General features: G+C 44.3%; 1 protein-coding gene across 16 annotated transcripts in view; it reads left to right on the top strand.

Annotated features, from left to right (window-relative positions):
* PRRC2C (proline rich coiled-coil 2C) overlaps positions 1 to 24,746 on the top strand; it is a 76,875-nt gene extending 52,129 nt beyond the window's left edge. For 3 of the 16 annotated variants that reach the window (XM_054587771.1, XM_054587773.1, XM_054587769.1), the window contains exons 20-35: positions 307 to 392; positions 4,234 to 4,422; positions 4,565 to 4,816; positions 5,998 to 6,090; positions 8,572 to 8,673; positions 11,548 to 11,749; positions 13,435 to 13,638; positions 14,753 to 14,865; positions 15,202 to 15,338; positions 18,128 to 18,359; positions 18,582 to 18,704; positions 19,818 to 20,036; positions 20,391 to 20,494; positions 20,883 to 21,009; positions 21,893 to 22,129; positions 24,082 to 24,746. In XM_054587771.1, coding sequence (XP_054443746.1) covers positions 307 to 392; positions 4,234 to 4,422; positions 4,565 to 4,816; positions 5,998 to 6,090; positions 8,572 to 8,673; positions 11,548 to 11,749; positions 13,435 to 13,638; positions 14,753 to 14,865; positions 15,202 to 15,338; positions 18,128 to 18,359; positions 18,582 to 18,704; positions 19,818 to 20,036; positions 20,391 to 20,494; positions 20,883 to 21,009; positions 21,893 to 22,129; positions 24,082 to 24,339 — 2,678 coding nt within the window. In that variant the 3' untranslated portion in view covers positions 24,340 to 24,746. Of the gene's footprint in view, positions 1 to 306; positions 393 to 4,233; positions 4,423 to 4,564; positions 4,817 to 5,997; positions 6,091 to 8,571; positions 8,674 to 11,547; positions 11,750 to 13,434; positions 13,639 to 14,752; positions 14,866 to 15,201; positions 15,339 to 18,127; positions 18,360 to 18,581; positions 18,705 to 19,817; positions 20,037 to 20,390; positions 20,495 to 20,882; positions 21,024 to 21,892; positions 22,130 to 23,590; positions 23,644 to 24,081 lie in introns of those variants that run through there. The other 13 variants (XM_054587774.1, XM_054587772.1, XM_054587778.1 and 10 more) reach the window with 11 other exon arrangements.
* Positions 24,747 to 25,325: the final 579 nt, after the last annotated feature.

Below are 25,325 nucleotides of genomic sequence, written 5' to 3'. Positions count from 1 at the left end.
TGGTTGGTTTCCAGTTTTATTCATGTATTTAGTATTTTTTTTAAGTCACTCCCTTTTCTTAACTTCCTCTCCTAAAACTTTGGGTTCTAAAACAAGTGTGTTATACTTTTAATAACCATGTTTTATATGTTGATAAAAGCAATACACAGTGTTTGGGGGACTTATGTTTATTTTGGTGTGAGTATGGTATGAAAAGGTAACTTTTAATTTTTAATTGTCTAGCTACTGTTAAAGAGGAGGTAAAATAGACTGAATTATTAGCCTCTTCTTTTAATGGTCCCATTTCCTATGGCTTCCTCTCTTCAGTAGGGCCCATCAGTCCACCACAGCCTCCTTCAGTCAGTGCCTGGAACAAGCCTCTAACGTCGTTTGGATCGCCTACTTCCTCAGAGGTAGGGATAGGCTTGCTGGTGGTCTTGGTGGGGATTCTCGGGCAGAGTTTGGTTTAAACAGCTTCTCAGGCGTCAGCCTGTGTCCGAACCCCCCGCACCCAGGGTTTCTGGTTTGCTGGTCTGGGTTGAGGCCTGAGTACGTTGCTTACAGTTCCCGAGTGCCGTTACTGCCGTGGGATGTCTGCATCTATAAGCTGCTGCTTGTGTTTAGACACTGAAGGTTAATGTTTTTTTTTAAGCGCACTTACTATTTTATTTTCTCGACTTTCCTACCACTTTTTAGCTTGAATAATTAGGCAGTATAATGACTTAGAAGTAGAGTTTACAGGAGATTGTTCTAACATAATTTCTCAGATGTGCCTTATAGGTAAATACTACTTAGCTGAGCAATTCTTCATTTATTCACGGAGTGAGCATTGAGCGTCGGCAGCCTCGCATGCACTGTTCTAACCTATGGGATTAGGATGGGGGTGGGGAATGGACCAAAAGCTTTGTGCTCAGGCGGCGGCCACTGTATTGCAGGGGAGCCGGCAATAAACATATATTGCATTAAATGGCAGTCAGTGCTGAAGTAAGAGCAACACACGGAGGGTGCCTGGGGGGCTTCTCAAGGGGTATGAAGACAGTGTGGAATGGTGGCCGTGAAAGGCTGCCTGGGTGATGTTCAAGTTAAAGACTTGGAGGAGGTAAGAGCATGCTATTCACACGTCGGAGAAGAAGTGAATTCCTGGTTCAGAAAATAGCAAATACGAAAACCTGAGAAGAAGCATGCCTTGTGTGTTTGAGGAAAGCCAAGGGGGGTCCTGTGGCCCATGTGGAATAAGGGAAGGAGACAAGAGGTGAAGGTGGGAAGACGAGAGGGGGTGGGTCCTGTGAGGCCTTGGGAGACCTAGGAATACAGTGAACAGTTTTGAGCAAAAGAATCACAGGCTCTGACTTACAAAAGATTGTTCTGGGTAGTCTGTTAAAAATAATAAGTCGGTGTGGGGGCAAAAGAGTAGGCGATTGGAAGTATTGCAATGACCAGAACGATGATCGCTTACTCCTGGGATGTGGCACTAAAGGTGGATGAGAAATAGTTGGTTTCTGAGTATTTGGAGCTGACACATTCACTGATAGATTAAATGTATGGGAGCACAAGAAGTCAGAGTTATCGCCAAAGTTTTTGATTGGAGCAAAAAGAATGGCGTTTCCCTCAACTGAGATTGGGCAACTATGGAATGGATCAGCATTGGGAGAGAAGGTAAGAGAAGGCAGTTTGGGCATGTCAGAGTTCCAGTGTTTACTACACATCTAAGTGAACTTGTCAAGTACATAGTTGGATATCAGTTCAGAGGAGATGAGCTAGTTCAGAGACATGAATTTGAAAGTCACTAGATGTTCCTTGAAGTTGGATGAGCTAGATCACCAAAGGATTCTGAGTTATAAGTAAAAAAGAAAAGAGAATTAAAAACTCAAGTCCTAGGGAGATACAAGAGATGGGAAAAGCTAAATGGTTGGAAAGGTGACCTGGAAACCAAGCAAAAATGAGTTGAAAGAAAGGGATACATCACGTGTGTCAGATGCTGGCAGGTCAAGTCAGATAGGCCATGCGGACTGACAGTCGGATTAGCCGCGTGGAGGCCGCAGGCGACCTGGACAGGAGCCGCGCGGTGGGGCTGCAGGCAGGTGGGGAAGCCCGGCGGGCTGGCCACAGTGCATGTAAGAAAATTGGCAGGGAAGAAGAGCATAGAGAACATGGCTTTGCTCTAGAGGAGGAGCAGAGAAGTGGGGTGGTAGATGAAGATGTAGTTGAGGTTTGTTTAAAGAACTCTATCTGCTGCCCCTCCCCCCGCTACAGCTTCTGACATGGGTCTGGGGAGGCCTCCTCATCCATTTTAAATGTTCCACAGAGAAACTCCTGGTACAAGTAGAATTAACAGTCACTGGATTCCATATTTTAAGATCTCAGCTGAATTCTTTCTATTCTACCTGTAGTATTGACATTATGATTAATTACAGCATTTCTTGCCCTGAAGGTTCAAGATTTTTATGCTGACATGAAGGATAAAGTGGAGGGTTTGTTTCTTTGCTTTACATGGGTGCACCAGATTTTGTAATTTTAAAATGTTTGGTCCAGGTGTTTAATTTATATAAAGTACAGGCATAGCAATTTCTCCACACTCTCAGCTGCAAGGTTTTTCTTGCAATCTGCAACAAGTTTGCAATACTAAAAGGTTGCTTACTTTGCCTTCAGCAGGTAGGAGGAGCAAGATATTTTGGTATCCCTTTTTTTCCTTCATTTTATTGTTTTTTTCTGGTTAGAATGAGATTTTGTGATGATGATGTGTTTATTGTCCATGACTTTGGAGCATTTCCTTGTGAAATTTTGAATCAACAAAGTTGGTAGTTTAGTTTTAAATTATTTCACTGGATGAAAAATATTTTGTAATGGGACTTCTTGAATGACTAGTGAAATAGAGTTCTTCATGATTAATATTTTAATACTATGAATGTTAGTTACACTAAGTAGATTCACAATGATCAATATTATAATCTAAGCTTTCTTTTCCTTCCTTGTATTACATATATTTCCTAAACATTTTTATTTCAAAGGGTATAATGGTCTCCCTAAAACTGTCTAATAAATAGTTGTATTAATTGTCAGTTCTTACCAGTTTTTATTTGTTTTTGGTACACAAAATTAATAGCTTTCACTCATTAATTCCTGCCATTTGCTCTTCTAATACTACATTTATACTGACCTCACAGTAGCATTTCAACATCAACTAAAGCACATAGAAGTTCTTATTCTAAGTTACGTCATTGTTTACTTGTATGTGAAAGTGGGTATTCAGATATTAAAAATAAATCTGAATAACATGCCTTACTAATCCCGTTGGCATTGTTACACTGATAAATACACCAGTAACCTTACACAGGAATTGGCACACTAAGTTCAGGGGGTCCAAAAATGGTATAATGTGGTGATTCGATTGTAAGATGAGGGACTCAAGTTGAACTTCGTCCCTGGTTTTGTTTCTTCATTTGTCCTTCCATGAAAAGATTAAGTAATGGTTACAAACATCCTCTGGCTTCCAAAGCCCTGTGCCGCCTCCCTTTCTGCTCCTTCATCTCCTCCCACTGTCCCTAACCTTCTGTGTTCCAGCCCTGCCAGCCTTGCTCACGCTGGACCTTTTTCCTAGGTGTTTGCTCTGCCAGAAACGCTTTCAGTGTGACCTCCTGGGGCTTTTCTCCATCGACCAATCTGAAGTGGCTTAACCATAGTTTAATTATTGCATAGCTAAGTTATCTAACTTTTGGGTTGTTTATTTCCTCCAATCATTATAATGTAAGTTTGGTGAGTTAGGTTGCCCAAGCCTGTGTCGGTGCCTAGCACACAGAAGGTGCTACGTAAATAAGTATTGTTATTCTGTTTTCAAAGCACACTTAGAAGTAGGCAACGCTGGCATTGCTGTCTTCTCTCCCCCGTTCATTCATTCATTCATTCATCTGTCTGTTTCTTGCTGATGGTATCTTTCTGTGTTTGGTGCTTTTAGAACCATATATGTGATGAAATAACCTAAGGCTGATTGGCCCCTGATCACACTCAGGACACATAAAGTCAGGACTTTAAAAACTTGAGTCTTATCCTAGTTTTCATTTTACCAGTTTTTTTCCTAATACATTCAAATAATTGTTGTTAAAGAGAAGATCTCTTAAAGCATAACGTCAGTTAATCTCAGTTCATAGGTTGCCTCAAACCTTGCTAATAAACTTTAAAATGTGTGCTGCTGCGTAACTCATTCTGTCCGATCTGAACTCTGTTTTCATAGCAAGTTTTTAAATATTCTCTTACTAGAGAACAAAGAATGGTCAAGAAAGTGGAGTTGAAATTGGGATTGACACAATTCAGTTTGGTGCTCCAGCTTCGAACGGGAACGAAAATGAAATTGTTCCTGTGCTTTCGGAAAAAACTACTGATAAAATACCTGAACCTAAAGAGCAGCGGCAGAAGCAGCCACGGGCAGGCCCCATCAAAGCCCAGAAGGTAAACACAGTCCCCACTGCAGGTGGCGTTGTATCAAAACCACGAGCACTTAATGGGAGCAGGTAATGGTTCTAGGTGGAGTTTGGTGTTCAGTGAATGCCTTTGATCGTGATGTCTTTTTGCTATGAACTTTGACTTTTAGCTTCCAGACTTGAGTCCAGTTGAAAACAAAGAACATAAGCCTGGTCCTATTGGAAAAGAACGGTCACTAAAAAATAGAAAAGTAAAAGACGCCCAACAGGTGGAGCCAGAAGGACAAGAGAAACCGAGCCCGGCCGCAGTCAGAAGCGCAGATCCTGTGGCGGCAAAGGAAACCAAAGCAGCTTCAGAAATGTCCACAGAGATCGGCCCGATGATCTCCGTGTCATCTGCAGAGTATGCCTCTAACGTGAAGGTGAGCAGCGCGCAGGCGCTCCCAGTGCAGCTCACGCAAGTTATGTCTGAAGCCACAGCCCTCTGCCTTTTTTTTTCCCTTGAGCCATATAATTCTGTAGACTATATGGGTTATTACAGTATTTCTAAAGAGAAGGTTTTTGTTCCATGATACGCGTATGTGATCTAAAGAAATTCCTTACAATAAATTATTCTTTCTGTAGAAATTGACTCTCATGTCCGGACCATTCGGTAGTTCAAAGTGAAAAATGTCCACACCAGATTAAAATGTTTTTAATTGGGTTTGTAGGCTTTGGAAGAGTTGACCTGCGTCACTTTTTCTTTTGTTCACGGAGTTGCAGTAAAGCCTTATTTTGCCCACTAGTGAGATTGTGAAGTCAGGAACTAAGCGAGCTTTAGTAATTCAGTATAGCCAGTTTTCTTGCAGGGTTGGAAAAGATCACTGTTTCACTGATTGAGCACCAGAGGAAGTAGTTGCCTTGCACTTAGGAACCGCATTGAATGAGAGATACATACATTTAAAACTCATTGAGCAAGTTCATTATGTAACTTAAAGGAATTAGCACTCGTGGGAGCAGCAGATTCCCGTCTGCTGTTCTAGGACACATGCTCATTGAGAAGAAAGGTGGAGGGAATCTTTTGTATTATTTGCATATTTCTCTTGTAAGAGTTCATATGGTTCAGTTCTACCATATGTAAAGGGAAGTTTCACTATGATAAGAAGTTCATCCTAAATCCTAGTGAATTGCAGTAGCTAAGATGTTGATATTCATTTACCTACACTGTTTTATTTTGAAGAAAATAAAAAAATCAACAGTTGAAAGTAAGCAGTAGATCATGGTAGAGCGTGAGGCCCACACACAGGTTCTTTGAGTAATCCACGGAAATGACACATCGAGTTCTGTTGGTTGGCAACGTCCTAATAGTATGCAGTGCTTTTTTTCCCCCCAATACATGTTGTAAAAATGTAGAGGACCCCAGCAAGAGTGCAAATGGTGTCATTTTGGTGGTAGTTCATGTTTGTTTTCGCCACTGTGGGTATTGGTCAAGGTTTGAGGTAGGTGACGCTTAAGGGCTGCTCTCCTCCCCCGCTCTCCACGACGTTGTAGCTGTTCGGCTGCCCTTAGAAGGTGGCTCATTGATTCAGTCTGAAACGTGTTTTTTTCTATTACTACTCCACAGGAGTCTGTAACAGACTATACCACACCTTCTTCTTCTCTGCCTAACACTGTGGCTACTAATAATGCAAAGATGGAAGATACTTTGGTCAATAATGTAAGTAATCAACCTGAGTGGCGAGTTGGGATAGGAACCTGGCTTTTGCTGTCTAACAGACACTGTGTGACCAATATCTAACTCTTCTCAGGGAGAGAGTTGGTACCAAATTTGTATTTAGGAGCACTATAATGTAATTAGCAAAAATGTTAAAGCTGAGTTTTTGTTTTTTCCCCTAAAAGTCATCTGCTTTCCATTTAAGATCCAGGCTTGTGCTTAGGGTTGGTTTCATACGTGCTAATCCTATTAACCTGGTTTTGGTAAGAATTTTTGTTCTTAGCTCTCACATTCTACAGATTCAGCTTTTTTTTTTTTTTTTTTTTTTTTTTTGTGATACTGTTCTGAAATGAAACCTTTTGGTAATGCAGTGAAAGCTTACTCAATTAAAACAGTGTTACCAAAGATTCAGGTATTCTCTTTCATAGGGAGCCTTAACAGCAACATTCCTGTTGTGAAGGTTGAGCTGTACTGTATATGTAAGCACTTCAACAATTCTTCAGTGCTTTATTAAAGCGCGATGACAAGTCACGTAAACCTGGCCCGGGTTTCCCCGAGCGACCACGTTATGGTTCAGAGCGGTGTTAGAAGTCGTCCTGGCCCATCATTTTGCCTGGCCCGCTGACCGACAAGTTGAACACCCACGGGAACAGGGTGGCCTGCTGTGGTAGAAGAGCTTTCTAGGAGTTACGTGTGTGGTCCTTGTTCTGGAGGACAGGGATGGGGACGCTTGGTCAGCTGCTCTCTTTTTAAAATGTTGTCCTCTGCGATAAGCAAAGGCATTTTCTTTTCAAGAAATAGCCTTTATAGATGTAGTTAAAAGTCTCACACAAGGCTTTAACTGTTGTTTTGAGAATAAAAATCTTGGTTATGTCTTTGTACAAACGTTTTCCTGTGCTTTCTGTTGTTCCCTTAACATCAAGTATATAGAATTTCAGAGAGGTGACCTGCATCAGGGGCCACTTAATCCCCCTCTGTCACACAGCTGAGAGACTACTACTGTGTAACTGAGCGGAAAAGGAGAAAAAAGTGCATCGCACATTTCTCTTTGTGATAGGAGCACAGTTTAGGAGCTAATTAATGTAATTTGTCTAACTTTTAGCTGTTATAACACTTCATTTTGTGTGCCAAAACCACTCCCTTGATCTTTCGGAGAAAGGTTGAAATTTACTTAACTTACTGTAGGAAGTAATGGAAAACTTGGAAAGGACAAAAAGACTTCTGGGAAATTAAGTGCTAATGTCACTGTCAGTTATCAAATGCTGAATCAGTAACAGCTCAGTAAAGTTAATTGTACTTGAATTGTGGTGTCTTTACTCATTTTTTAAAAATAGAGAGTATTTCTTAGGTGTTACTTTTCAAGAAAGCTTATGATGCTTTTCTAACTATTGTCTAAAAATTAATTTATGAAAGAGGAAAAATGAAGGAAAGGTTATTCTCAGACCCTTTTAAAAGTCATTGGAAATGCTCTTGAGCATTGGCTTGCAAGGCTAGCGAACGTGGTGACTTGTGCACAGAGACCACGGAGGGGTAGGGACTTGGGTGTCAGTGACTGGTCTGCCTTTGATCGTGAGCGGTGTGTCCAGACTGTGCTTGACATCAGAAAGCTCAGCCTGGGCCAGGGCACACTGTGAGTGGTCGTTGATTTGGAATGATTTCACAGTATCAGTTGTGTCCGGTGTGGTGGTGACTTTGAACTTGGGTATTACAATGTTAAAAACAAAATCCAAAGTTTTAGGACCTTTTGAAATGTTTCTGTTTCCTTCATTGTAACCTGCTTGGGAGTTCTGTTGGGAGTCCTGTCTTTTCAAAAAGAGGCTTATTTCTCTTCTTGAAGCTTGATACACTTTTTTGGGATCTTTGCCAATGTTTATTGGTTAGTGTTATCTGATAGTAGAGTTGTTTTGAGTATGTTGAAGATTATTCTAGCACAGCCAATCTCTACGAGGGAGTCCATGGTATTAGACTCTCCATTAGATACTCCCCGGTGTCACAAAGTGATTACCTGACACCTCTGCCATCTCGGTCTCTGTTCCCAAACATCTGAGTAAACCATCAAAGTCGGTCATATAGTAAGTAGGACATCACAGAAATCTCAAGGTCTAGAGACTTAAAGGAAAAAAAGCCACATGGGTAGTGAGTCTCTAACACTTCCGAGAGTCTAACAGTAAGTGCCACGATCCTGCTGTTGCTGTTGCTTGGGGAATTCAGTGACAGTGAGAAGCACTGCCTTCATGTGCATACCCTTATATTGGGGACAGACTCTTTCAATTCCTCCACGAAAAGGCAGGTAATAATTCTCTTCAGGAGTTTGTTTTATCTAATTATCAATTACTATAAATACAGTGTAACTCTAAGTAATCAAATACTCCAGTGGGCTCTGATGAAAAATAAAACGCCCTTCGAGCCCGGCAGCATTGCCCCAGCGGCTTTTGCGGCAGACCCAGAGCGCTCGATGGTGATGCGTGTCGCGTGCCTTCGCAGGTGCCCCTGCCCAGCGCCCTTCCCCTCCCCAAGAGGGAGACTGCGCAGCAGAGCGCCAGCCTAACTCCAGGTCCTCCCACGACGTTCAGCCTCACCTTCAAGGTACGTATGACATCCCATCACTAAAGCTCCTTGGTTGTTGCATGCAAGGGCGCATAGGCTAACAGTGCTCTTCTGCGGTTTTTTTACTGGTTTTATGTGGTAGGCCACAGTACCAAGCTGAGGAAGTAGAGCAATGTCAAATTACACCTTGAACTTTTAATAGGTTCTAATACCACTTAGCAGTGACTTGATATCCTCCTATCTAAAGTAAGACTGTTACGCTTGTGAATTGGTCTTAAAATTACAGGAGCACATTTATATTCCATGTTTGTAACTAATTCCTCTTACAGATTGTAATAATTTTTGGATATATTAGCTGTGCACAAAGAAACAACTGGTTTGATATTGCATGTCTTTATCCTAAGTACAAATGATGATAAAAATACTAATTCTCTGTCTGTCCTGTCAGTCATGTGTGAGTTGAATGAAAGCAGTGTAGTAGTTAGAATATTTTAGAAGAGGTAGTTGATTAATGCAAATGATTTTGAATCAATTATTACTGGATACTTTTTGAATAAGGATGCAAAAGAAATTTTAGACACATGCTTTTTGAGGTCAAGTTTAGGCTTGTTTGTTTTTTGTCTCCTATTGTCCTTATAATTTTGAGTTACATTACTAATGCTTTGTCAGAGTTGTTTGAGAGTATTTGAAATGAGTTCATCTCAAGATTAGTCACTCGTTAAAAAAGTGCAGACATGGAATTAAATGAGGGGTTTTTAAGGCAAGTATTTACCTCTGTTAACAGCAGGGCCTCCTCAAGTGGCACTGGCCGGCAGGGAATTGGTTTGGTGGTGGTCTTCAGGTGAGGAGCAAACTAAGTCATTCTCTGATGTGGCCAGTGTTCGCTTCTAGACTCTTCTGTTGGAATCTCCAGCCTCCTGGACACTTGCCTTCTTGCCCCCTACCTTCTTCAGAGGCTTAGTACGCGTGAGGCAAGACTAGGACATTTCGTACAGCAGCCGCCACGGCGCTGTGCCGTTGCCGCCCCCGCCGGGTTCGGACTGTCCGCTGCCAGCCCCTCAGCCTGGTTGCTGCTCCTCCACTGGAACGGCCGTCTCAGCCTGTGTTTCATGCTCTGCGTTATATTATTCAAGGCCCTAGTCTGATGTCACATAAACAATACAGTATCATTAATTAGTCTTCAGGCCAGTTGTTAATTCTTCAGGAAAATCCTTTAACATTACGCAATGTTTTTAATACTTCAAGAAGTAATATACAGTTAGAATTAAATTTCATTAGCTTAAAACTTTCTCTAGTGTCCTTATTTTTACTTCTGACATCTATTTCAGTAACACAAAATGTATAGAGAAGTTCTATTATGAGTATTATTGACAGTATATTTACCAAGAGGGAAAATGAATATAATTAAGTGATTATACTTTTTAGTTTCCTTGAATTTCCAAAATTGGAACCTAAATTTTCTTGCTGTTTTAGAAATAAAATAAAGCCAAATGTATGTGGCCTGTATCTTACACAAGTTTCATTAGCAATAATTCATGTTTTCAGCACTATAAAACTGGTATAAAAGACATTGTAGTGTACTGTATAAAATTGCTCTAAACCACAGAATCTCAGATAGTACAAGGAAATTGCATTAAGTTGTTTTTTAACACACACACATACACCCCAAAAACAATATAAAGAAAACAACTTTTGTTTTAAAATTAAACACATGTGAAACCAGCATGCAAGGTGCTTGTGAAGAAAAGATGTAAGCAAACATAAAAGTGTATTGTATTTTTAATTTATGGAGATAACAGTCATTAAAAAGGTTAAATTATATATAGTGTGTGTTTTAACAGGAAAGCAGGGAGATATGTAATATTTCTTAAATTCTTAAAATGAAAATAAGGTTAAAAATTTAAAAGTGGATACAGCGAACCTACAAACTTCATAACCATGAGATTTAAAAATCTTGTTAAAAAGTAGTATACTCGTGTAAGACATTGCAACTGAATTTTATGTCCACTAGTGGAACTAAAAACTTCAGACTTTTATGTCTGTTGAACATCACTGCTCTAGAGAGACTGAAAATGGATTGAAATAAGACCTGTTTCTACCATTTCAGAGGCTAGGAGACTATAGCTAACACCAGTAGCCCCGAGTACAAATGGCGGCAGTTAGTGCCTGGAAGTGCCCCGGGGTGGCCATGTGGGAAATGTGTCTCTGCTGCGCCCAAGCCTAAAACCTGTCTGCTTACATTACTGCTCATTCGTTCGTTAGTTCGTTTTATTTATTTATTTATTTATCTATCTATCTATCTTTGATTGATTCCTGGTGGGGGTGGGGAGAGAAACACGGATTGGTTGCCTCTGGGCACACGCCCAGGTTAGGGGGCCACACCTGCAACCCAGGCATGTGCACTGACTGGGAATTGAACCGATGACCTTTCGGTTTGCAGGGTGCTGCCCAACCCAGTGAGCCACACCAGCTTTTAAAACACTGAGCATAAAAGAGCCAAACAAAAAGGGGCCTGGCGTCTCTTTCACACTAGACTCAGAGCCTTCAGCCAGCCCTGGAGGACCTGGTGCTCCGTTGTCTTAGTCACCGGTCAAGGCAGGGGCTCGGGCCCAGATACAGGAGCTGTGCCATTGTATCTCATTGGCCTGTTTGCCAGAGCTGCCAGCAAGGTCCCTGTAGAGACATCTTTAAGGCCCGCTGCCTCCCAATTTAAGTAAAAAAATAGAGATGCAGGAGGGGAATGAAAGGTTTATAAATCCTTGGGTCTTCATCTTTTATTTTTGTGGTTTCTGAAAGATATTTGGAATTTAAATGTAGATATATGTACATGTGTACAGTATATTTATGTACATGTATGTATGTGTGTTCTATATTCTATGTTAGCATAGTAACTTGTTTCCCATTTCACTGCAGATGGAGTCTGCCCGGAAAGCGTGGGAGAATTCTCCAAATGTGCGGGAAAAGGGGTCTCCAGTAACTTCCGCAGCCCCGCCAGCTGCCAGTGGGGGTGGCAGCGGTGCCGGCGGGCCGGGCGGTGCGAATTACAGCTCCTTCTCCAGCGCGTCCGTGCCGCAGATCCCCGTCGCCTCGGTCACCCCCACCGCCTCGCTGTCAGGTAGAAGCCTGCGTGCCTTTCCTTTGAGAGCCTTCAGATGCCGTCGATTTCTTGGCCTGACTTTTTGTTGACTCTCCCCAAAATACTGTTTGCAAGAGCTGTCAGATTGTGCGTGATGTAACTCACTGCCATTCTTGCCCACTCCCCTCTCTTTAGCTTCCCAGTTTTAGTTTAGCAGACGTTTCTTGGTGGCTTATTAAAACACTTGGCTGGACCTTCTCTTCTCCCCTGTTGTGCCCCACCCCCATATGGATACTAATAAGTAATTGGTGGAGAAAATTTTATTGTTTCTGTAAATATTTCTATAAAATTTACCTCTCGTTTTTTACTTTTGAGTTCATATACAGCTAATTAAACTAACTCAAAAATAAAACAATCATATAGCTTTTAAAGTCTTTACAGTCTGTATGTAATTTGAAGGAAGTATTGTCCTAAATCTATTAGGTTAACATATTTTCTGGTGAAGAGTTAGAGGTAGAACTTCCAGTCTCTGTTTTTTGAGTAGATGATATCCACTGTTTTTTGGGTCTTGTTTTATTTGTTTTTAAGGAGAGTCCTTCAGCACCCCAAGTTACAAAGGTGATTTTCTTCCCTTACTTTTTCACTAGTGTGCAGTCCTATCATTTGGGAGGCTTTACAGTTCGCAGAGAGTCACAGGGGCTGTTTCTACAATGCCTGACTCTGGGGAAATGCACCCTTTTACCGAACGGAGAAATTTTACCGCGAGCTCCCCAGTGTTCTCTAATGTTTCCAGAGCAGCGGCAGGCGCCTTTCCCGCACAGTGTACTGTGGTTACACAGTATTTCCAGCGAAGAGTGGACCTTTTTTGACAGCCGTCTTTACCGGTGGCAGTGCTGCTTTTTATTTTCCTGTCACTCTTCTGCTAGTTTTAAGTACCAAAACAACTGGCCTTTGGGTTATACTGCAGTTATTTTGATACTGTTTGGAATCAGAAGTATGTATTGGTATTTATTAAGACAAACCTGGAGATTCAAATCAAACAGAGCGTGCCAGCTGTGCGCCTTCTGCTGCGCAGCATTTCCTGCCCCTGTTCTGCTCCCTGGCTCCGGCTGGGGCCCCGCTCCGCCACCGGGGGCCTGTGGGGAGGTCAGGGGGTGGCGGCACTGCCAAGCTTCTAGCTCTTTTCTGTGGACCCAGTGATCTCCTTTTTTCCAGGTCTGTAGCTTTCCAGGGTCCCTCAGCTAGGATGAATTTTTCCGTGAGGGCCTTCTTGTCATCCTGCTGGTAGAGACGCTTGTGGAAGAGCAGAGGTCCCTTGATCTTGGTGCTGTCTTAGGTACAGCACCGTTAGACGTCTGACAGTAAATGATTGCTACGTCTCACCTTTTAATCAGATACCAGTGTTGTAATTTGCTGCAGTGTTGCCGTCATTAGAGCTCATCGATCAACAGAAATACTGATCTTTCAAGTTATATAATGTCTCATTTATTTTTCTAGTTTTTAAGGCATACACAAGGGGGTGCTGGAGAGAGAGGGAAGAGGTAGTCAGTATAATGACATGTCTCCTTTTACCCTGGGGTGTCTGCAGCTTTAAGTACATGGTGGGGGCACGAACATTAATTTTCCACTTTCCACTTGGCACCTGAGTTATTTTACTGTGAACAGCAGCGGCACTTTAAAATAGACAACATTGTTCCCTTATTTTACCCCTCTCCCAAATATAGGAGCTGGTACATACACTACCTCTTCTCTGAGCACAAAATCTACAACCACGTCAGACCCCCCTAACATCTGCAAAGTGAAGCCCCAGCAGTTGCAGACGAGCAGCCTGCCGTCCGCCAGCCACTTCTCACAGCTGAGCTGCGTGCCCTCCCTCATCGCCCAGCAGCAGCAGAGCCCACAGGTCTACGTCTCCCAGTCTGCCGCCGGTAAGGGCTCCAGGCTGGAGCGTGAGCGAGTCCAGCGTCCTTCTCTTCCCGGGCACCCTTTCCGTTCAGATACCTGTGACCTGCTTTGCGAGTCCAGTTCCGGGTAGAAGTGACTGCTCTGTCTTCTTGACAGGCACTCGGGGGCTCTTGACCAGTGTCCCTTACGTGTGTGTCAGACAAGTTAGCTTCTGATAATATGAGAAATAACTTGGTCATTTGATGTTATTCCAGTCATTATGAAAGTTTGTTACCTGAAACTTGACAGATTGATAATAAAGTTCATGGGGAAGAACCTAAGAAAATAGCAAAGAAGAAAAAATTATATATTGAGGGTGGGGTAACTTGTGTCACTAAATGTCACAATGTTAATCTGAACTAAATAGTAAATAAACATTTGAATAATACTCAAACTCACTAATGATTTAAATTTAAAATAACAGTGAGGCTATTTCTTGCCTTTGCATGTGGGCAATAGTAGAAAGATTGATAACCAGTGTCTTTAATACCCAGTATCTGTAAGGATCATGGAAATTATATTGGGCTCTTATTAATAAGTGCCTTGCTGGCGAGCATATAAATTGTCATAATACTTACTGAAAAATATCTCACAGTATTTTATGTATACATACAGTAGTAACGGTTTCATAATTACTAAGTTTATCTGTGTACTTACTAATCAGAGATATATGTGTGCGGGTGTTCATTCATTGTGGTACCATTTGCAGTGGTGGCAAAGTTAAAACAATATGGGAAGTTCTTCTCAACATTAAAAACAGCAAATTGCAAAACAGTGTATACTACATAGAAATCTGTTTTAAAAAATCTGTTCCAAATTCTTTCAGTGATTAAATATCAGATCTGTTAAATATTTTGCTGAACTCTGGTTGATAGATTTAAAACTGGAGTGAGTTGGCTGTTAAACAGGTTCATTTTTAATTTTAGTGGAATATGCAAAATTTTACTAGTTTGTACCCCGTTGACAGCATATGAGAGTATCTGTTTCTGATACTTGGACACGCACTAGAGTTTCGCTGTTTTAACTTGCACATACCAATCTGTTAAACTCTGAGACGCAGACTCTTACTGCTGCTTGTTTTTCCCCGGGGGCACGCAGCTCAGATCCCAGCTTTCTACATGGACACCAGTCACCTGTTCAACACCCAGCACGCACGGCTGGCCCCGCCGTCACTGGCCCAGCAGCAGGGCTTCCAGCCCGGCCTGTCTCAGGTGAGCGCCGCAGGCCCCCCGGTCCCGCGCTGGCTCCGTGGCAGTCTTACGGTGCAGCAGTTTTCTCCAGCTACAAGTGGTAGACTCTTCTTTTGCTCATGCGGGACAGCCCATGATTACCAATGTAAAAACTTTACCAAATTTTGCCAAAACTTAATGGTTAACAATGTGGAATCAAGGAATGGATTGAAAGGAAAATGTAAATGTTTACACTTGGTTTTGTGTTAAAAGGAAACTGGTACATGGCATCAATCTTTTATCCGTGTTGTAGCGAGTTTTGTCCCCCCGGCCCCGCGCGGTCATGCCGCTCACACCCCCTCTCTCCTTGCGTGGCAGCCGGCCTCCGTGCAGCAGATCCCGATCCCCATCTACGCGCCGCTGCAAGGGCAGCACCAGGCCCAGCTGAGTTTGGGTGCTGCGCCCGCCGTTTCCCAGGCACAGGAATTATTCAGCTCTTCCCTTCAGCCGTACAGGTAAACGCTTCAAAATGTGTCTGTGGTTGGAGGCATTGTACTTGCTGAGCTTTCTAGCCATATCCCCCTGCTGCTTCCTTCGCCTGACCAGCTAGGGCGACTGTTACAAACTGCATTCTGTCATTAATCACATTGATTGTATGTCATGAACCTCAGCCGCTGGTCGTTTCAGTCAGACTTAAAGCTTCAAGCCTCAAAGCTTCTTGGGGAAGAGGGTGACAGCAACCTCAGGACAATTAGAAAACACAGAAAATAACTCCTGAGGGTCTCACAAGTGTAAGTGCCATCTTGCTGCTGCGTGCCGTGTCAGGCAGGGCTCAGACCAGGGCAGAACGCGGTGAGAAAGAGGAGTGGAGGGCCGAGCGTGAAGAGCGGCCGTGGCGGTGCGCGCGAGTGTGCCCCCGCCTCTGCACACAGGGACTCGGGACAGGAGCCCTGGCCCCACCGTCTAAGGTAGGCCGTGTCGTCCCCGCCTGCCAGGAGGAGTGGAGACTTGCCAGGGTTGGGTTCTGCATTTTTTGTTGTTGTTTTTTACCTCAGGTTACACTGCACATAAGCGACAGAGCCTGTGTTCACCCACAGGAGACTCATCTCCACCTTGGAGAGAGCAGGAGGCGGAGGCAGCCGCGCTTACGGCCCGGCTGCCCTCACCCCTGCTCGGGGCAGTGCCTGCAGCCCCCACAGCAAAAAGTAAATTCCTTCCTAGGGCCGCCTAGGAGGGCTGCAGAGCTGTGCATTGGCTTTTAGAAATGTGTTGGGTTTTGATGCGGTTCCAATATAATTTCCATACTTTATAGATGGGACTTGGCATCGATTGATGAAGCTCAGCAATTTTCAACCAGTGTGCTGCAAGAATTTTTAAAGCATGCAGTCCCTGACGATTTAGTTGGGCACTGACCTCGTTCTCCTTAGATGGTCACACTTTCAAAATGACAACAGCTAACACAACAATAGCTGTCCAGTGTGAATTAATCAAAATAATACCTTTTTTTTTTTTTTTTTTTTTTTGGTCAGACCGACATAATATATTTTTGGTGTGCCGCAGAATTTTAGTAGCTAGTTTGTGTCTCATGAACTAATAAGGATGGAAAATCATTGACATAGCTCATTTCTTCTAGATTGCATAAACTACATTCCTACACAAGGTCAGGTTCAGCCAGCCACCTTTCCTTAACAGCAGAATTATTAGTAAACTTGGAAAATGTGGCTGTCACTTTCATTTTTTGATTAAAGATTCTTAGTAAAATTTAGTACATCTGTATAATTGTATGTTTTATTTTCTGGTATTACTCTATCATTTAGTTTGCTTATTCCAAAAAATAGTCTTCCTGTAAAATTAAAACTATTTACTCCAACTAGAAGTTAGAGGCTGTCTCTTTTATTAAATTTAGGGTTATCTTGGAATTTGTGGTATAAAAAAAACAAAAAAAAACTTAGAGTTTCTAGTTCAGAAATAGTAAACAGATTCAATCTCACAAACCAGTCTCCTTTTAATTGGTGTTGGCTGCCATAAACGTTGAAGAGTTACACTCCTTTCCAGCTCCGACAGAGGCTGGTGAGAGACCGACCGGGGAACAGCCCCACGGCCCTGCGGAGGCGCACAGAGCGCGGCAGTATCTGCACTCCTGTTGGCGCAGGTGCCTTGGAAGAGCAGGCCCGTTGGGTAGAAATACAGCGTGAGCTGTGTCTGTAATCGTGGCCATGGTGTTGGAAGGCACAGGCTTAGACTTCGAAAGCAGTTTGTGTCTGCCACATCATTCCGCTGCCCCTGCTCTGTCTGGGTGGTTTGTGTTTGTTGATGGGGATCCCTGAATTAATTTCTACCAGCACAGTTTCACAATATCCCTGTTTTCCCATTTTATATTTGAAGCATAAATTACAAGGAGACATTGTTAAGATTACTTGTGACCCTAGATTAACACTCCTGCGCGCAGTGGCTTTTGTCCTGCCATGTGTCATTTTACAAAGTACAACGTTATTGGTAAGATGATCTTTAATCCACTGCTTTCATTCAGTTAGTTACTTTTTATCTTAGCATTTTATGAAGTATAGATTGGAGGTCTCTATCCCAAAGGGTTATTTCAGCATTGAGGTTTTTCTTAAATTTTTTCAAATTGTTGTCATGGTGTACATTACAGCTCTGTGACTCACTGTTTTACAACTGGAAGTTTTGCATCCTTTGATCATTATACTGTGTTGCATACCTCAAAGTTGCTAAGAGAGTAAGTCTTAAAAATTCTCATCATTTGGAAAATATGTAACTGTATGTAGATAGGTGTTAACTAGACTTACCGTGTTGATCATTTTGCAATATACAAATACCAAGTCATTATGTTAATATGTTATACCTCAATTTTTTAAAAAAATTGATACTTCATGAATGATCCTAATACCAACTAGTACTTGGCTTCGTTCCATAGGGGTCTTGAGGCCTCCTGTGAGAAATAAACGAGAGGATGTCATGAGATACAGATAATAAAAGTCAGAGCTCTTCGTGCTGTAAATTAAATGCAGTGCCAGCACCAAAGAGAAAATGGGAGGTTTGGCTCTGAGCTTGCTAGTAAGTACACAAAGGGAGAGTCATTCTCATTGTTCAGGAGGGGAAACCTCAGTTTCTGGGAAGAGGGAGCCCTTTTCCAGACATGGGACCCCAGAGGAGGTCTGTGTTGTCTGCCTCTTTTCTTAGGCTGATTGAGCACTTGGACATTTAGGCCACTCCTCCGGAAGGGCTCCAGGTCCCTGGTAGACCTGACCTCTGACGCAGCCTTCTCGCTTCCATGCCTGTGCAGGTCTCAGCCAGCCTTCATGCAGAGCAGCCTGTCGCAGCCGTCCGTGGTCCTTTCTGGCACTGCCATTCACAACTTCCCAGCCGTCCAGCACCAGGAGCTCGCCAAGGCACAGTCGGGCCTTGCCTTTCAGCAGACTTCCAGCACCCAGCCTATTCCCATACTGTACGAGCATCAGCTGGGCCAGGCGTCGGGGCTGGGGGGCTCGCAGCTGATCGACACGCACCTCCTGCAGGTAATTCCAGCAGCGCCCAGGGCTGCGTCGCCGTTGCGTGCTCATGTGGCAGGTGACTCAGGACAGTTTTAAAGCAGAATGTTGAAAGACACAATGGAAAAACGAAGGTCTTCTTTTTAAATAATACTGAAACTCTTAAAGATTGCTTTGAAGCCATAACCTTGATATCTGAATTGGAAATTTTAAAAATCTTACTGCTGTTTTCTTATTGCTGTTTTCTAGGCGAGAGCAAATCTTACCCAGGCTTCAAATCTTTATTCTGGACAAGTACAGCAGCCTGGCCAGACAAGCTTTTACAACACTGCCCAGTCACCGAGTACTCTCCAGCAGGTAAACTACGGCATGGTAAATTTCCTCAGTTTTCATTATTATTAATATTATTACTCCTCCTCCTCCTCCTACTGCTTCTGCTGCTGCTGTTTGGAAATTTAAATAGAACCAAGATGGGGAGATGTGTGGTAGTTCTCAGGCTTTTCTCTGAGATGTCCTGGGACTTCTGCGGGATCCACCAGCAGGTCCCACAACACCCATCTCCCCTCTCCCACTTGAGTCGGTTCTGCTTTTTATTTTAATTTTTGTAATGGGTTTCCATGTAATTGTTTTAACAAAGGACCCCATGAATATAAACGTTGGAAAGCTGCCCTTAGGGATATGCGTTTACATGTAAGTGTGATAGGTACTTTACGCTTTTGTGCCAGAGGCAAAGGGAGACTAAAGACCACCGCACTGATGGCTGTAATATGTAGGGCTGTGTGGCAGAGGGCGAATGGCAGAGATGTTTGGGTTGTGTTTCTGGTTTTTTTTTAATGGATTGAGTGTATACTGCTTTTGCCTTTATTTTTTTAAATAGACGGGAAGGGAGGGAGAAAGGGAGAGAAACATCAATGTGGACAAACACATTTCTTAAGTGTAGGATTATAATAGTTTTCAGTGGGAAAAAATGTGTTTTTTTTTTTAAGCTGTCTCTTAGAATATCATTAATCGTGAGCTTATTCTTTAAAAGTTGGCGGGGGGGCAAGGCGAGAGAGGCAAGCCCTAAGTCATTTTCTCATAGCTATTTTTGGTGGCTTTTTCAGGGGTGACAACTCAACTATATTTATTCTTATTGACACTGAAAATAAATTGCTATTTGGGAAGTTATGACTACTTTCTTAAAATGTATCCCCATGACTTTATTGTATTCTGTGGTTATACGACATGTAGATTAATTCAAAGATAGTTATAATTATTTCAGTTAAATAATTTCTTCACTGCTAGTTTGTTATTTTGTTGCACCTTTAATGAAAGAACGAAGACAGTCACCATGGAGAAGATTTCCACGTGCAGTGTATTAATAGATTGACGTCTTCTGTTTGAAATCCCTTGAGTATTTGAAGAGTGGCGTTACAGTGAAGGGGGTGTACGTACGCCGTGCTCCGTGCAAGCCGACCGCTCCAGCTTGGTTTGCTTGTGTCCTAGGTGACCGTGCCTTTGCCAGCGTCCCAGCTCTCCCTGCCTAACTTCGGGTCCGCCGGGCAGCCTTTGATCGCTCTGCCTCAGACTCTGCAGCCCCCATTGCAGCACGGCGCTCCCCAGGCCCAGGCCCAGAGCCTGAGCCGCCCTGCGCAGGTCAGCCAGCCTTTCCGGGGGCTGATCCCTGCTGGAGCCCAGCACAGCATGATGGCAGCCACAGGGAAAGTAAGTGCGGGAAGGCTGGATGGAGGTGGGCGTTGTGTGGCCTGAAAAAGCCACACGTGTTAGTTTTGCCACCCTCTAGGAAATCACAGTATGCTTTAAATGTGTTTGCTGCCTCTGTGTTTTACCTCTGACCAAGGAATTCACAGATTTTGTGGGAGAATTGCATTTACACTGCCTCTTTGACTTCTTAGCCACAAATTTGGCCTTGTTAATTTGTTTGAAACTGATAGAAGATTTTGCTACTGAGGTCCTTTGCCCTTTGGTGGATTAAGTTTTCATATATAGAATACTAAATACAGCACGTTAGCTTATGGGATTGCAGAAATGTTAGGTTTATTTTATGCTCTTTCTCAGATGTCTGAAATGGAACTAAAGGCCTTTGGAAGTGGCATTGATATAAAACCAGGCACACCTCCAATCAGCGGAAGAAGCACCACACCCACCTCTAGTCCCTTCCGGTAAAACGGGCATTTGTATTTGCTATAGAATTCCCAAATAACTGAGCACCATTTATTTGTTAGATGTGTACTGTGTCGCCAGCCCTATGGTAAGCACAAGACCTTCTGATAGTTTTTATCTGAAATGCTAAGCTGTTGAATTTTTAAGAATGTGTTCGTTATACTGTATTTCAAGAAAAACTTTTAAATACAGGGCAGATGTAGCCAGTATCCTTTCTCACCTCTGCCCCTCCAATGTCTCTCCACTGCCCGTGCTGTTTGGTGACTCACCTTGGTAAATTCTCATCAACAACCGGACGTGATGAGTCTACCAAGCGCACTCTCTAGGAATCTAACAGCGTCATTTATCTGGCACTGCCATACTGACCAGTGACGACTTCTTTCCAAGGGCCACTTCCACAAGTCCGAACAGCCAGTCCAGCAAAATGAGCAGCATTGTCTATCAGAAGCAGTTCCAGGCAGCCCCCGCCACTGTGAGAATGACCCAGCCGTTTCCTGCACAGTTTGCACCCCAGGTGGGCGGATACAAGTGAGAAACGAGGACGATTTGCGTGCCGGTGCTTGCTGACCCGGCGGCTTCTCTGATTTTATAGTCTGGCCCTATTATAACTGGTGTAGGCACACAGTTTTTGATGAGAAACGGTTTCCTATTTAACAGTAAATTGATGAGATTTAAGTCCAGTCTCTGCAGTTTCTAGCTAGACACAGATCACTATAGGTCTAAAGCAGGCAGTAGAAGCAGATTCCCCACACAGCTCTGAAAATCCAAGTTCGGTTCCTTTTATCTTTTTTAAGAAGTTGACTTTTCAGAGAAGGGTCCCAGTGCTTAGAGTTTTCCAGGGTTTTTTGTTTGTTTGCTTTTGGGTTTTGATTTTTTTTTTTTTTTTTTTTTTTTAAAGACAACTGTGTAGTTGAAGTAAATTTTCCAAAAGATATTTGATACATGTACAAAAACGTCAGCCTCACTCCCCTTTGCTGCTCCGATGGAACGACTCACTAAAATTGATCAGAAGGCTCACTAACTAGAATTGGTACCTGAGAAAACATGTATTTGTCAAATCCGCATTGTTTTTATTTGTTTTCTGATTATGTTTGGTATAGGTGTATTCCTTTTCTGCAATTATACCTTTTTCAAAAGCTATCCTAAGTAGTAGCCACCCTGTCTCCCCTTCAGACGCGGCACCGGAAGTGCCACGGCACGCTCTGCCCAAGGCCCCGCCAGAGTCTCCCGGCGGGGTCTGGCACCCAGGTCCTGGTGCTGGGGTGGCGCGATTGTACACTTCCCTCCCTGGCGGAATTGGTACAGATTTACTCTGGGATGAGCCAACCGGTCTAGTTGGCAAAAAAAATTTTTTTAACAGTTTAATGTTGTATGTTTTTTTTTTTTTTTTCACTCAGATTCTCTCTCAGCCTAACCTGGTCCCTCCATTGGTAAGAGCCCCACATACTAACACCTTCCCAGCGCCCGTTCAGAGGCCACCAATGGCACTGGCCAGTCAGATGCCTCCTCCGCTGACCACAGGCCTCATGAGCCATGCTCGTGTGCCACATGTAGCCAGGGGTCCTTGTGGATCGCTGGCTGGAGCCAGAGGCACTCAGGCCCAGGCCGCGCTGAAGGCTGAACAAGACATGAAGGTTAGTACAGCGCTGGCAGCCGCCAGAGCGACCCTCTGTCTGAGCCACGTCTTCGATGCTCTGGGCCCTGACCACGCGTCCCGGCAGGCGTGGCCGAGCCGGTCCCTCTCAGTTGTTCCTTTTTATCATCGTCATTATTATTATTATTTACTTTATTTTTCTCCCTGTTTCCCCCACCTTTTTTTTCTTTTTTTCCTTTTTTTTCCTTTTTTTTTTTTTCCTTTTGCAACTATTGTCAGCAAACAAGTTAACATTTTAAACTCTGTGGCCAAATGAATTGCTTATAAAATAAATACTTGAGGGAGATCTGAGTTTAGCCACTACATTTTTTGGAAGAGCAAAAAAATATGGACTGTGATAGGCTTCCCCATTTTCTTTTCTTTTTCTCCCCCGCCACTTCCCCAAGCTTACATTATAAATCATGGTTCTGTGGAACTTTGATGGGTGAGACATGTTACCTGACTTGATTTCCCTTCTTCCGTGAGTCACCAAGTCCAACATCCTTCTCAAATTGTCCCATACTCCTTTGTGCCCACCCATGAAGTGGCTGCGTTCCACCACAGTTTGTGTAGTTGTAGGTGCAGAACTCAAACAAGCACTTTGGGATCCTTCACAGTGAGAGGCACGAAGCCCGGGAGGTGTGCTAACGCAGAGGAGTGCCTGTAGGAGTCTGTGTGGGGACAGTTTTTGCAGCAGAAACCTTCCCCGTCTGCCTTTGCAGCCGGCTGACCGTGTACCTTTGTGTTCACCAAGACTGGCCTTGCGAGGCCCTCATCATTTTGCCTGTTGTTGTTAATCTGTGTCAGGTCCGACCAGAACAAAGACAAGCTTCCCGCTCCCGAGCAGGGCCAGGGCCGCCACCAGGCTTCCTTGGAACGAGGAGCGTGTTGTGCCAGTCCTGTAGAGAACTGGGCAGGCTGGCCGAGGGCCCTCCGGGCCGGCAGCCTTGTTCCTGTCCCTGAGTGGCCAGGTGTAAAGACTGCCCTACAGCAAGGCTCACCTTATGTGTTGCCTGCTGTTCTCGCGGCCGTGTGCCTGGGCTTCTGTCCGTGGCTGGAACAGACGCCAGCATATGTGTAGACATCCCTGGATGCTGTGTGGTCATGGTTTCTGTTCTGTTTCTGGCTCCTTGGCGCTTGACTTTCCATAAATTCCCTTGTTGGAAATGACATTGTAGCTTAATAACGGGGTGGGGAAGGGCACAGATTTCTTGAAAACTGCTTCAGAGTTTCGGACAGTGCAGTGGACCCATAGAGGCGGGGCTTTGTCATATGCAAGAGCTGTAGGAATGTAGACTGCAGCGGTGCCATCGACAGGCCGACGTAAGTGTGTGTACACGTGGGGCACGCAGGCATTAAAATGAGGCGATGATGTTACCAGCTCAGAGTGCGGTAGGAGCTCTCAGAACTCAGTGATCCAGTGAGGTTGTAGTTACTAATTTCTGATGCTCTTCCCCTGCAGAAGAGAGCTGTGGGAAGAGGACTCAGCCACAAGACATTTGGTCCTAGGTGTTGGTAATGCCGCAATATAAGTGCTTCCTTTTCATTTTATTGTAGACCACATGTTGATAACTAGAAGTTTTAAGTGTTACATATATGTTTTCAAGTTTGCAAGCAGGCTCCCTAAGTAAAATTTGATATCAATAAGGTTTGTTCCAGACAAGATACAAACCAACAGCAACTCCTATTTTATTATCTTATAAGAGGGCAAACTTGGAAAAGGTGGTGGGAGGTGGTCCTGATCTTTTTAAATATTTTTTTTAAAAAATCACTTGGAATGTTTTCAGATAGGAAGAAATCTATCCATTAAAAGATCAATGAGGTACTTTTGGTTTGGATCAAACCAGCGTGGGGAAAGCTGATTGGTGATTGGTGAGAGGATTCTAACTGAGAGTGATTGACAGGCTTTGGTGATGCTGCAGCGTCTTCAGTTGTTGTTTCTCATTCTTTAAGGCAAAGCAGAGAGCAGAGGTTCTTCAGTCCACGCAGCGCTTCTTCTCTGAACAACAGCAGAGCAAACAGATAGGCGGCAAGGCCCCGAAGGTGGACGGCGATGCGGGCAAACCTCCGGAAACACTGGCCGAGGCCCCTGGTGTCTGTCAGGAAAAAGTCGAAGAAAAGCCCCCTCCTGCACCCACCATGGCCACCAAGCCTGTTCGAACTGGACCCATCAAACCTCAGGCCATCAAAACCGAAGAAACAAAATCTTAAAAGGCTGTGGTTTATGGCAGGGCCTGGGGGAGGGGCAAGGGGGAGGAGGAAGGACGCGGTCAGGCAGTGCCAGCAGCCAAAGGGGTAAAGGCCGTGACATGATCCTGTCCGGAGCTCGGAGGCACACGGGGGGCACAGGAGCCGTTCACCCTGACACAAGCCGCACCCACCACACAACACGCACCCTGTTGGTTGCCATGCATCTGAATTTACATGCAGACACGCACACAGTCCTGGAGTGCACACCCTTTAGAACTAAATCATCATGGTTAGATGGGACACCGGGAACAAGAGGAGAGGAGCACTGCCGAGGAGTAGCCCAGCCTGTCAGCGAGGCGGGCCCAGCCGGCGGCGCAGCCGCTCCCTGCAGTCCTTCAGCTGCAGTCTGGGCATCGGCGGGCCCCGGGCGGGGGGAGTGGCGACGAGGGCCGGGGCTGCGCAGAGGAGCCTGGCTCGCCCCGGCAGCTTGCTGCTTTTCCAGTGGTGACCGCGTTGAACACACAGTATCATAGCCGACCTCCCCTTCTTCCTGGACGAGTGAACCACGGTGAGGCAGTGGCAGCAGCCTCCCAAGCTCACCCCACGGGCCAGGGTGTGGCTGCTGCGCCCCTCGCCCCTGGGGGTGCCAGCCCCTCCTCCGGCGCGGCGGCTGCGGTGAGGACTGGTCGGGGCGAGCCTTGCCCACCTCCTCGGCCATCTGAGTGTGCGTCCAGGGGGGTGTGATTGGGGGCGGGGGTTTGGTTTGGTTTGGTTGATCTTTTTAAAACGGTTTTTAGCTGATACTCGTGAAGAGCAGGGAGTACCTAGAATGGTGCCGCTAACAAAGGGAAATCCTGTTGGACAAGGTGCACATCTTGCCAGAGTGTGGCGCTCTGCCCTTCCGGCTGGGCCCTCTGCTGGGGAAACAAAATCAAGTCTCAAATAATGCCTTTGTCATTGTGCCCTCTAGTATTCTAGCTGTAGGACAGTACTATTCATACCTCTGT

This window comes from Pteronotus mesoamericanus, unplaced genomic scaffold (assembly GCF_021234165.1).
Source record: "Pteronotus mesoamericanus isolate MK-2021 breed Mesoamerican mustached bat unplaced genomic scaffold, CSHL_Meso_final scaffold_1186, whole genome shotgun sequence".
Taxonomy (NCBI): Eukaryota; Metazoa; Chordata; class Mammalia; order Chiroptera; family Mormoopidae; genus Pteronotus; species Pteronotus mesoamericanus.
The sequence above is the reverse complement of the archived record's forward strand: the minus strand, read 5'-3'. Positions and strand labels throughout refer to the sequence as shown.